This window comes from Lingula anatina, chromosome 3 (genome assembly GCF_051362555.1).
Source record: "Lingula anatina isolate TDL-2025a chromosome 3, LinAna3.0, whole genome shotgun sequence".
Classification (NCBI taxonomy): domain Eukaryota; kingdom Metazoa; phylum Brachiopoda; class Lingulata; order Lingulida; family Lingulidae; genus Lingula; species Lingula anatina.
Window position 1 is genome coordinate 15846751 of NC_141769.1, and position 12018 is coordinate 15858768.

The window sequence follows — 12018 nt, forward strand, 5'->3', positions numbered from 1 at the left end:
ATTAATAAGGTAACTATGTCTACAGACTGTAGCTTTATCACACAATTTCAATTGTTTCATGTCTTTCTCTTTGGTAGACAATTTAATTTTAATTTCAATTAAAATTTTATCATTATTTTGGTATAAGGGATACCGCAACGCATGCGCATTAGTTGTTACATTATTTCCGGTAATTTTCGTGGTTGCTGTTGAATGGTTGACAGTGGCCTGTGTTTTCATTTAATGAGATAACATCACACTTACCAACATTTAGTGGTGTTTGGATTGTTACTTTGATGTGTAAGTAGTGACCAAATGTCAATTTAATGCCGAAAAAAAAAAAACACGACAAGTTTGTTATGTTTGACAAGTGAACAATGGTTCCCAAACACCAGCATTTACAATGTACCATGTTGTTGATCTGTATATTTCCCCAACTGTAAACTATGATAACGCACGTGCTGCTTTGACAATAAATACCCCACTGGAGCTTGAAGCCAGCAACAGTTTCGTTATTTTGTTCATGTCATGTACCTGTCTATGTTACATAGTGTTTTAAATCTACAGTTATCACATTTTTACTTGTTTAACAACCTTGAATGTTAGACACTACACTAATTTTTAACTGTTACTCTGTACTTCAGATAAGTCTCTATTTCATTGAATTATTTACTAGTAAATTGTCAAATTTTATAAGTCCTTGCTAAATTGACTGAGATGCTTGATTTTACATACGTTACCCCAAGGTTTTCAGTTCACTTATTCCATGCACTTTAATTTATAAAAATAAACTATGTATTTTTGTATGCTTATTAGGTTTCCCATGCTGAAACACATACAAAGATGCAGACAACATGGTCAAACATTAAGGGTCGAGTGAACTGAAGTAATTTTGAGCATTCACATACCAAGGCATTTGTAGTACATTTGGACAGTTCTCAGGGGGTCACGTCTTCCTACAATCATTCAGCTATTATGGCGGCAGAACACAGCAGGGATAAAGATGCTCGTGAGAAAGAAGATGATGAACTGAGCATTCCCCGAGCAGCACTCAATAAGATGATCAAGGAATTAGTTCCCAATGTTCGTGTGTCAAATGATGCAAGAGAACTTGTTCTCAGCTGCTGCACAGAGTTTATACACTTAGTCTCATCTGAGGCAAATGACATTTGTAATAAGCAGCAGAAAAAGACTATTTCTCCAGAGCACGTGTTAGGGGGTAGGTTTTGTTGAAGAGCTTAAAGTGACAATTCTATAATCTCATGCTCATTTGATAAAATTTTGAATATAAGCATTGTTAATTATTTTTTAATTTTATTCCATTGTTGATGAAATGATTAACTACAGATTCATAACCTTAAGCACTATTGCATTGGCATTTTTGTTTTTGTGATAATTGTGACTATAGACTGATTACTATATGTAAAAGAATAAAAAAAAACTGTTTAATCACTCCAACACCTAAAGTTAAAGACTTAATGTTTTTAGAAATGGGACTGTTTTCCTTTTAAAATTGTAAGAAAATGAAAGGGAAAAAATGTTTATTGTAACTGTAAAAAGTTATTTTCTTTTGTAGCACTGGAAAGTTTAGGTTTTGGGGCATACAAAGAAGAGGCATATGCAGTATTACAGGAAGCAAAAGCTGTTGCAGCCAAAAAACGAAGACAGAGCACAAGATTAGAAAATTTAGGGATTCCTGAAGAAGAATTGCTTAGGCAGCAGCAAGAATTATTTGCCAAGGTATGAAGGATGTGGTGAAACATATGGTTCCTTTTCAGAGGGTGATGTATAAAACAAGCTTTGAAGAGGAGGGCATGTTGATGTTGAATTGTGCATATTCTGTTCACGACTCACTGGGGGTTCCCCCAAGATTTGGGGTACATAGCATGCTCTGTGATTTGGTCACCAATTTAAAAGCAGTCCAACTACAAATATACTGTCATTCCTCAAAAATTTCACAAGCTGTCCAGCTGTCTTTGAACGTATAGGCCGTCTTTTGAGGCCAGTAGCCCCCCAAATGATAGCTGGACTGCTGTCTGGAAAAAACCTTGCCACTCATGTACTTGTAACTTGTAGTCATTTGATTGACATTGTGAATAATTAATTAGTGAGACAGGGAGAAAGAGAGGAGAGGAATTGGTATAGTACTAAGGTATAGTACTAAGTCTAGAAAACATATTACTGATATTTTAACTTTAAATTTGTGTTCCCAGGCACGTCAAGAACAGGCTCTCTTGGAGCAGCAGGAATGGTTGGCCATGCAACAGGCAGCACAAGCAGCAGCACAACAACAACAGCAACAACAGCAGCAGCAACAGCCACAACAATCTGTACCACAATTAAATGACAGTAATAATGACGAGGATGATTACAGTTAGTTTAATTCACCCATAACAACCAGTGTTCTTAAATGAACAACGGATTTTGGTCAGGAATATCACTGTGCATTTATGCATGTTCTTAATATTTTCAATGACCAATTCCTTTTGTTTGGAGGAGGGATTCCATTTTAATAGACAGTTGGTTTACACACATTGAGACCATCCTATGTTTGAAGCAACTCTTGTTTATGAGACACGTGATTATAAGCCCATTGTAGGACCAAATTGAATTTAGTCCTATATCCTTCCTGGGTAATTAAAAAAAAGTTGTAAGCTGACTGTGCTTCAACTAGTTCAGCAAAGGTGTATGTGCTATTTTATATTGTAGAAAGCGTCCAGAAGTAATATAGAATCATATCTTCCATAGTTAAGGGAGGCCTGCAAGGGACCATCTTTATTTGAGAGTTCATATCGTTTCTGCAAATTTTTAGACAATGCACACCACCAACCGTGGTTTTAAGAGGAAAACCAATACTAATCTAGAAGTCCCTTCTTTTTTGACATCTTTAAAGAGTTTGACTTTCAAGGCAAAGTCACAAGACTTGTACTTTGAGGCACACAGGAGATTGTGCATGGTTTATTTAATTAGATATCATTTTATTAACACTTTCTTAGAAATCTTATTGCTGTCACTGCCCTATGGATGTTACTTTCTTGCATTCAACAGGAATTATAAGCAAGAAGTGCATGGATTTTCACAGAGAAGACTCCAGTCTGTGAAGAAGTATGCTTTGATATATAGTATCAGCCTGGTTTCATAGGGAGAAGGTTGACTGTTTTGAACAGACTTGTCATTGGTTGTATTATATTTTGAAGCTTTTATCAAGGCAGAGCTGGTGTTTTGTACTGTAACAGTCATCACATAAAATTTCTCTAACACTTGGTTGTTTGTTTGTTGTCTTATGAAAATGCTATCACATAATAACACTTTTTTTCTAACAGTGGCCTAATGTGCAACATTGCATTTATTTCAACACATTTATTGCATTTATTTCAACACATTTTGATAACATCATTAATTTTCCTGGTATCAAAACATGCCCACACTGTCTTACAAATAAAGTTTGTGTACCCAACTTCAGATGGTATTAGTACTTTGACACCCATGCCTTTTCACATCCAAATTTTGACCCCTGTTCATATTCCCACCAGAGGTATTTTACTTTTCTCTCAAAAATACCAGCTTTTATATTTACTTTGTAAAAGACAGTTAAAGCGAAGGTGATGTGCACAAAAAGCTTGAACATGTAAAATTCTAGGGTGAGCAGCAAGGGCTTTTAAACTTTGCATAAAACTGTCAGCCAGTTGGGGTTGGGCATGACATAGCAAGGGAAGTTCTCATACGTTATGATGGGCGTGGCATTTGTTCAGTAAAGCACATAGGCTACAATGGCCAGATGCATGTGATGACTATATGCACATGTTAACAGTGACTACACAGAAGCTAACAGCTCAACATTACATGTTCTTTATTTACATATGTCCATACTTTCATCCAAGTCTAAATAAGCCATAAGATATGTTTTTATCATGTTTGTGAAGAAATAATACATGACCTGAAAACAAACCTGGAGACTATTAATGTTTCAAACCAAATTTTTGTCCTTTGTATCACAGTAAGCAATAAGTTCATATTCCAGGTAGCATATTTAAGCACACAAACTGGAAAAACGAGCTGTTTTTCAACTCTTTTACCCAGTTATTCCTTAATACACTCATATTTTCTAAATGGAGAAAATAAAACATAAAACCACTACTAGGTGCAATAACAGAAAACTTATTCTGAGAGAACAAGCTATGGAAGATAAAAGTTTCCAGGAAATCCCCCATTCACAGGAATCATTCAGATTGCACCAGGCAAAATATTATATTACATATTCCCAAGCACTGTGATATCAGTGGCATGACCTTCACTGTGACCTTTCCAAGGCAAGGGTCTACTAAAGGAAATAACGAAACTCCATAAAAAATTTTATAGCTCAGATTTTTTGCTATTCAAATAAATATATAAAAATTTTAATCTTGTGCCCCCTGAAGCCCCTTCCAATCTACTAGGTGAAGGGCTCTGATATCATGGGAGAAGCCCCATAAAAAGATTTTTGATGTATTGTCAGTGGCACAAAAGTGGTATTCCATTAATGTCTTGGTACAGTTAGACATGAGTTCCTCTTGGACCTGTCTTTATTTTGAGCTACTAGTAGATCTGGGTGTATGAAGTGAACTATCAAATACCTCTACAATACCTGGTACCAATGCCTCCTAAAATGAACCAGTTATCTGTATAATTACTTACAGGCACCATGTGTGATAAAGAATTAAGATGCAGCATCCTTCTTAAAACCTACAATGAACTGCCATACTTTGGGGACAGAAACTGTTGTTGCAAGAGATAAACACTTGAGCTAACAATATGGAATATGCTACATTATTGTCCTTGCAGTAGCTGTAAAATTAATACAGCAAAATGTAGAGCTTAATCTGTTTCTCTCATTTGTCACTCAATAACAGTGACTATTATTTACAAAACTGCAGTTTGGAACTAGTTCTTTCTATTGAGCAGTTAAAGAAACCCAAAAATGTGCCACACATCTAAAGCTTTTTTTTCAATAATATTTATCACTATAATGACTGCTGTATTGATTAAAAAAAAAAAAAATTCACAGTACCTGAAGATTTTTAAAATTTTTATAGGAGAAATAGTTTAAGTAATGATATATGCTCTACTAGGAGTGATTTATTACATTTTGTTCAACAATAATCTTTTAATATCTGAGCAATGCATTGTATGCATTTAATATATTCAGCATGTAGAGTTAAAAATAAGAATAATTCTTTTTTTAAGTCTACCGCAATAACACTAATTTTTTTCTTTTTTTGAGATTATTTATTTGCAACAGCTTGAACCTGCTGTCTGAAGCATACTTATGCTGATGAATATAGAAACTTTAAGAATTATAGTCAGTTTGTATATTGTTTATTGTTGTTGTATTTTTATGTCTGTATATCAAGGTACTCCAAAAGGAACAACCAGGTCTTCTTTGTGTTTCACTTTGATTTCTTTCAATGTCTGTGCTGTCCTATCAGCTACTTGTGTAATCTAGAAAAAAATAAAAAAGCAAGTAGGGTGAAATGTTGGTACAGAAAAATAAACGCTGTCCAACAGATGTTAAACAATTTTGGAAAAATATGTATACCCAAAACAGAAAAACAAACAAAACCAAAAGGAATATTCAATATTAATTTTCTTCATCACTTTTAGATGTTCAATTCATGTTTTATTTTCTACAACTGTTTACATGCATCAACATGAAACTAAAAAAATGGCTGAAATCTAACAGTTCCACACCCTATAATGATTGGCTCAAATGATGACCATTACTATATTAAGCTAATGCACTGACAATATCTTATTTATAACTGGAATTTACTTACAAATTGTATGTCTGCTTGTGACAATGGTGGTGCTGACAGTATGGCATGAGGATTTCCTACACCAGAGGGCAGGGAATGAGGCCTGCTTGGGATAGGTGTCTTATTGCACAACATTGTCAACTTAGAACTGAAAAAAGGACAGCATTATTTATCATCCGCACATGGATAAATAATTATGATAAAACTGACCAATTCTAAGGCAACTAGTTAAGTATGTAAGGATGCTCGTTATATAGTTTTAATATAATTTTTGATGAGCTCTCTCCCTATGTTCTGTATTTACCAGCAGATTTCAAATAGAATTATTAGAAAAAATATATATTAACTGGATCACTGGATAGAGATTGTCTGACAAATCAACAACTCGCAAAGGAAGATCGAAGCACTGAGTGCCAGTTCAATAAACAGAAACAGTATATATTTATGCTACATTGTTATCCAAAGAAAACGGTACTAGATGCACTGTCATATTTCATGTTGGGCCCAATATTCACCTATACTGTCTTGCCTTATCCAGGTATTCATGCTGTTCCATAGAACGAGCATCTATTGCCGCAACATCTATAACATTGCTGAAGAAAAAGGCAGTGAAGTAATGTTACAGTGATAAATGTTGAAGAAAAATAAATGCAAGCTTAGAGGTTATCCTGGGAAATAACTAGAACTACAACTTAATCATAAGCATCAATTTATTACATTCTTTATATAAAATTACACATGAGAAAAAAATATCATTTTCACAATATTCTGTGAATGCCAAATATCATTGAGGCAAAAAGTTTTAAACGTGATCAAATAAAAAAATATATATTCGCAACCATGCTTTCTCATTTATATAGTTTACTGCTCCCATAATAAATCCAGAAAACAAGTTTTCTCTTAAAAATAGGTAAACATGCATGTATGCAGGCACACATCATACCTGGTATGTGTATGTTAACCTCCACTGTATTAATTGTATTTTTTCTAGGTATTCTGTTTTGTGTACCTTATCACCATGGCAGTGGTACATTTGATTACATTTAGCTATTTAGCTATCAATCACAAAGCATATTCTCACCTGGCTGTTTGGTGTAGTATTCTATTCAGTGCTGACTGTTCATCTCCTCTCTGTGAGGCATGGTTTTGTGGACTTGGGAATGAATCACTGGAAGTACAAAAAAGCAAGGGTCCGTGTCTTAAAGAGCTGTTCTATACCAGAAGATGACCTTAAACTTTAGACCAAAATTTTATTTCAGTTTAAGATAAATCTTAAGAAATTCACTAAAAAGTAACTATTTTAATAAAATCAAAATTCACACAAGTATCTCATTCTTGTTATAAAACACACAAAATATTTTATTCATCAATGAATCAATTAGACCATTAACTGATTTTTATATTTATCTCAATTGAAAGGAGACTCAAATTTTGGTCTAAAGTTCTATTTGGAAAACAGGTCCTGAATGACCACTCAACTGGGAAGCCAAGGCTCAACTCTGCTTGGAAGGTGTAATGGTTTGTTCACTATGGCTGGTTACAAATTTGGTGTCAGTTTTTGAGTTAAATGTCAATAACAGGTGGTGTTACAGAGAATTGAGGAGGCAATAATGTTACAAATACTTAGTTCCTTTTGATATAATTGTACTTACTAGGTTATTAAAGACTGATTACAATCAAGATCAATGTATATTGTTAGTTTAAGAATTACAGAATAAAATAGATAACCATGAACTGTTTCAATTAAAAACTTGCTCATTTGGTGCAATATCATTAAAACAATCATGCTGAATCCAGATTCTCAATTGATATGAATCCAAATCAAGCTTAATATGGAAAGCCTATCAGCCACATTATATTTAATGGTTAGTAATTAGCAGTATACTGTATTTACTCACAGTTTTCAAACACATGCAAATTATTTTTTCAACATTACTAGTTCTACTTGTAAAAATGCATATTGTGCCATGAACTTTATTCGCTTTAATCACTCTGAAAACATATCTATCTGGAATCACAAACAAAACACTGTTTTTGGAAAATATCTTTTTTGTTTGAAATAAAGTGAGTAATTTCTGTAACAATGACTTCAAACCCATGCAGTGTTAGTTGTTGAAAATTTGGTTCATAATATTAGCAGATCCTTTGCACCCATTTCATATTTGCCCTCTATCTTGAGAACTTGACAAAATGAGTAAGAGGCACCGCCTGAAAACATGGCAGAGATAAAAAGCAAAAAGTGCAAAGGCATTCACATCATTAATAGTTCATTTCTTAAGTCAGTTTCAAAATAATATCAAAAATTTGTTTTAAATCATACTAGACTAAGTATGCACAATTATCCTTTTCTGGACAAATATATATTGCAACATTACATGTTGAATCATTAGGAAAAAGAAATGGCATAACTGATGTAAGGTAATCTTATCCGTTTCAAATACAGTTTAGTAATACACAGAAATAAGGCTCAATGCAATCTCATTTGGCAATGCACAGTGCCTTCAATCATTCATTTTTGATTTTGAAATTCACTAATGCTGTACATTCGGTTTTTTAAATTGACAAGATATAAAGTCATAAATCTTCACTATTACATTTACTTCTTTCAAATTCTGGAAAAGGAATATTTAATTTGCAAATTCAAATCACCTGCATTAAATAATGACAAATCCCTTACTCAGTACAATTTTCCTCAATGCAAAATTTCACATTTCAGAAAAAATCAAATTCTCCATAGCTAGACACAGCATTGCAAATGCAAACTACAAACTATAAAACAAGTTTTGAAGTTTTGTTTTCTAGCACATGCTAGCATTTTGTTTATTATAACCATGCTTATCTATGCTTAAGCTATTAAGCTACCATGTTTCTACATTCTTGATTTGTCATCACGAAATTACATTGTATGATTCAAACTTTTCAACTATAATAATAACACAAAATACGTACTAGTACGATGGTGGAATCAGAGGTAAAACGACCAGGTAAGAAAATGTGGAGCAAAATGAAAGGGGGAACAATTTTCATATCCAAACTTTTGATACATGTAAAAAGTTGAATTTCACTTCTTTTCAGAATTAATGGATTCAATGCATAACTGATTAATCAAGAAAATTCAAGAATAATACTGATAAATACATTGCCTTAAAGAAAAAAATACTCATCCAGACAAAGTCATGGAGATTTGGAAGCAATAGTGGGGAAGGTGATGGGTATAGTCAGTACTTGTTTACAAAGGCATTAAATATTCATTTTAACATACTCAGTAGAAATTACTTCATAATGGTGGGCCAGAGAGTGGAAAATTTCAAGTTCAACCTTAAGAAATACATGAATAGGAAAATTGAAGGGTACTGCTTGACAAATTCATTGCCATCAAAAGCACATTCATTTTATTTCATTAAAGCTGTCTCAGTCTATGGGAATCATAAAAGTTCTTGCTCAAACTGGTCATAAATAAGCGACACACCTGCCCCTTACCTGCGACTGGCCCCTGAGGTTCGTTCTGACCTGTGGAATTATGGTGGACAGCTGGACTTAGTCAGTGTTATAGGCTACTTATCTCAGTTCATGTTTTGTAAGACTAGTTTTAGAAACCAGCCCATACACATGTACGTTAACACCAGTTGCACATTGTATAGAGCATGCCACCATTTGAATTTTTCAAAATAATGAATTACTTGTGAAACTGATACTTTGATGTATTGTGCAGATATAATATGCATTGCAATTAAAATCAATTATGATACATAATTATGATAACTTAACAGGTGCTTGTGCATAGTACTAATGCATCAATATTTTCATGTTAAAATCGACAAACAGGTAAAATAATTATACATTTCACAAAAATACATAACAAATGCAACAAAATAATATTTTCACTGTTTTGTAGCAGATAGGGTATGAAGGTAGAGAGAAATCATAGGAAATCACCTTGGGGACTTTTCCAACAAATCTGCTGATCCAAATTAGAAAAAGGAATGCTTCTGAATCTGGATACTATTTTTTATTATGCAGAATTGGGTAGTTTTCAGTTGCTGGTACCTTCCTGTTAGTACCACTAGAAACTCAACATGGCAGAGAAGACATGCAATGTTAATGAATCCTGACCAACAATAATGCCCAATCTCTTCATGCTGAAAGGGCATTTTCCTCACAATTTTTACAAGCTGATTGAATGTGAAGTAGTGATTCAAAAATGAAATTTGATGAAGGTTGTTTTTTTGCTCTAGTAAGATAGAGATGAAATTGTAATATTAATAATATATTTGCAATTTAAAGATCCCATACTGGACGAGATTCAATCGTAATTCCATCTTTATCTTAATTAATGAGTGGTTGATTCCTTACCTTTTTAAATACAAGTACTTTGTCTCAAGCTCAGGGAATGGCCATTAATTTTCACATTTTCCATACAAACATTTTTTTAAAGATATGCAATGTTTCAAGAAAAAGATTTGTTTCTCTTTTCATCTCATACATTTCTTGTTCTTTCACTGAAATGACATCTGCAAATGCTCCCAGCAACTTACAGATAGAATCTGCAACTTGTGACTTTTCAATATAGAATTTTAAAGGCCCCAAGATGCAACAAAATCAAGAAGCTTGAGAACTAAGTAAAATTAAAAGAAAAAAAAGGAATAACTCCCCCCCTAAAAATGATAAATTGTGAAACCTAGGAAAGTCACGACTCTAAAGGAAAATAAAATTTGGAGGAACTATTATGGGTGATGGATTAATATGCATAATGTTCTCTACCTAGGCACAAGTCTCGGTGAATTGCTACTACCAGGATGGTTGCCTATAAGACTTGAACGTTCATCAGGCTCCTGCTCCTATGGAAATAAAAGCAAACAAAGAAAAATAAACAACAACAACAACAAATGCTCTCTTCTTGCCTGACAACCTAACTGGCAACTGTATCAGCAATGCAAAAGAATGAGACAATGATTAATTTTTTGTCATCAGCAAGATTTGTGGATAAACAGACACTTAATCTGTCTGTAATACATGCATAGTATCAAATAATCTTTCAGTATCTGCAATGCTGACACAGTTTCATACAGATTGTCAGTGAAGATTGGCTGGATATGGCTATACCATCTTACCCACCTAGTGACAGGTCTTGAGACATTATTGCTGACAGGGTTGCCTAAAAGTCGAGTTCTTTCATCAGGATCATTGATCTGTAAGACAATTACACTGCTCGAAAAAAATTCTGGCAAGCACTTCATGATTGCTATTTTGGTATGCAGGCAACTCTAATAGATATTCAAAGTTCATTTTATAAAGTAAGACAGGTTTCAATATTAAAAATACTGAAAATATTATGCTGCTCGTTCAAGATGACAAATTATAATATAAATAAACAATCTCATTTTCATGATATATCTTTCTATCAGACACCGGCTTACTTTTGGCACAATTTGAATCAAAATGCCAAACCATGTATCATTAAAGATGATAATTACAAGGATTTTCAGTTTGTGACACTTCTTAAGCACACAATTCACCACAAAGCCTTAATAAAGTAGTGAGACGGGGGGAAGGGGGGCACAGACAGACAGACTAATTTTACCTCGGTGAAAGCAAAAGTGCTATATAATTATACAACATTCTGTTGATTTGCACAACTTTTGGTAAGCAGATATGACTCTGTTAAATAGTTCCCGATAGGTATGGTACATAGAAAAACACCATTTAAAGTACCTGTAAACTTGTTAATGTTTACAATATTATAACTAGTGCATACAGTATAATCTAAAAAACTTACAATAACAGTACAACGAATTCTCCATTTGAAGTAACCTGTTAATTGTGTTGCATCTGGCATTACAATTTAACGAAGACAACAACTCAATGATTGTTACATGCTACACAGATAAATGAACATTGTATAATTTCTAGTAGAGAGGTACATGTACTGTACTGCTACAGCTGTACATGTACTAGTGCATGCCATCACAAAACTCCCAATGACAGCTCAACCTCAATACACATTCAAAATGCTGTTGTGAATTTTCTACTTTCGTAAGATGTTCTTCGACATGTAATCACCTGGAAGCCCTTGTCATCCGATGGACAGCAACAATTCCCCATAGTTTAGCCAAATCTCATGTACCTCCTTGGTTTCGCATATCAGTCAAGTCGTCTCGCCTCCAAGCCGGATCATGTGACTAGTAATGATAAGAACAAAATTGCCTTCGTGTCATTGATTGGATATAAGAACTTTTGACCTTGAAAG

General features: G+C 33.7%; 2 protein-coding genes across 5 annotated transcripts; one reads left to right on the forward strand and one right to left on the reverse strand.

Annotated features, from left to right (window-relative positions):
* The first annotated feature begins 96 nt into the window (after window positions 1-96).
* LOC106151417 (protein Dr1) lies at window positions 97-3243 on the forward strand. Its single transcript, XM_013524671.3, has 4 exons — window positions 97-279; window positions 796-1198; window positions 1556-1719; window positions 2193-3243. Exons 2-4 carry the CDS (start codon window positions 955-957, stop codon window positions 2355-2357), a joined length of 573 nt encoding a protein of 190 aa, XP_013380125.2. The 5' UTR covers window positions 97-279; window positions 796-954; the 3' UTR covers window positions 2358-3243.
* A 569-nt stretch (window positions 3244-3812) lies between these two features.
* LOC106151500 (ragulator complex protein LAMTOR1-like) lies at window positions 3813-11989 on the reverse strand. 4 transcript variants are annotated; one of them, XM_013524794.2, is made up of 7 exons: window positions 11832-11989; window positions 10533-10609; window positions 9252-9281; window positions 6853-6939; window positions 6287-6364; window positions 5793-5919; window positions 3813-5457 (listed from the first exon to the last, which is right to left on the reverse strand). In XM_013524794.2, exons 1-7 carry the CDS (start codon window positions 11871-11873, stop codon window positions 5365-5367), a joined length of 534 nt encoding a protein of 177 aa, XP_013380248.2. In that variant the 5' UTR covers window positions 11874-11989; the 3' UTR covers window positions 3813-5364. The 4 variants fall into 4 exon arrangements, with proteins under 4 accessions (XP_013380248.2, XP_013380249.2, XP_013380250.1 ...); XM_013524795.2 differs by lacking the exon at window positions 10533-10609 and adding an exon at window positions 10887-10960 and having other exon boundaries at window positions 11832-11988; XM_013524796.2 differs by lacking the exon at window positions 9252-9281 and having other exon boundaries at window positions 11832-11988.
* Window positions 11990-12018: the final 29 nt, after the last annotated feature.

What these genes read in the sequence shown, in the direction of transcription:
- LOC106151417 (XM_013524671.3), top strand. Translation starts at nt 955, where the DNA reads ATGGCGGCAGAACACAGCAGGGATAAAGATGCTCGTGAGAAAGAAGAT. An exon ending in TCCAGAGCACGTGTTAGGGG is followed by an intron (nt 1,199 to 1,555) that starts GTAGGTTTTGTT and finishes TTTCTTTTGTAG; the next exon opens with CACTGGAAAGTTTAGGTTTT. An exon ending in AGCAAGAATTATTTGCCAAG is followed by an intron (nt 1,720 to 2,192) that starts GTATGAAGGATG and finishes TTGTGTTCCCAG; the next exon opens with GCACGTCAAGAACAGGCTCT.
- LOC106151500 (XM_013524794.2), bottom strand. Translation starts at nt 11,873, where the DNA reads ATGGGGAATTGTTGCTGTCCATCGGATGACAAGGGCTTCCAG. An exon ending in CGGATGACAAGGGCTTCCAG is followed by an intron (nt 10,610 to 11,831) that starts GTGATTACATGT and finishes TTATTTCCATAG; the next exon opens with GAGCAGGAGCCTGATGAACG. An exon ending in GATAAGGCAAGACAGTATAG is followed by an intron (nt 5,920 to 6,286) that starts GTGAATATTGGG and finishes TCCTTTTTTCAG; the next exon opens with TTCTAAGTTGACAATGTTGT.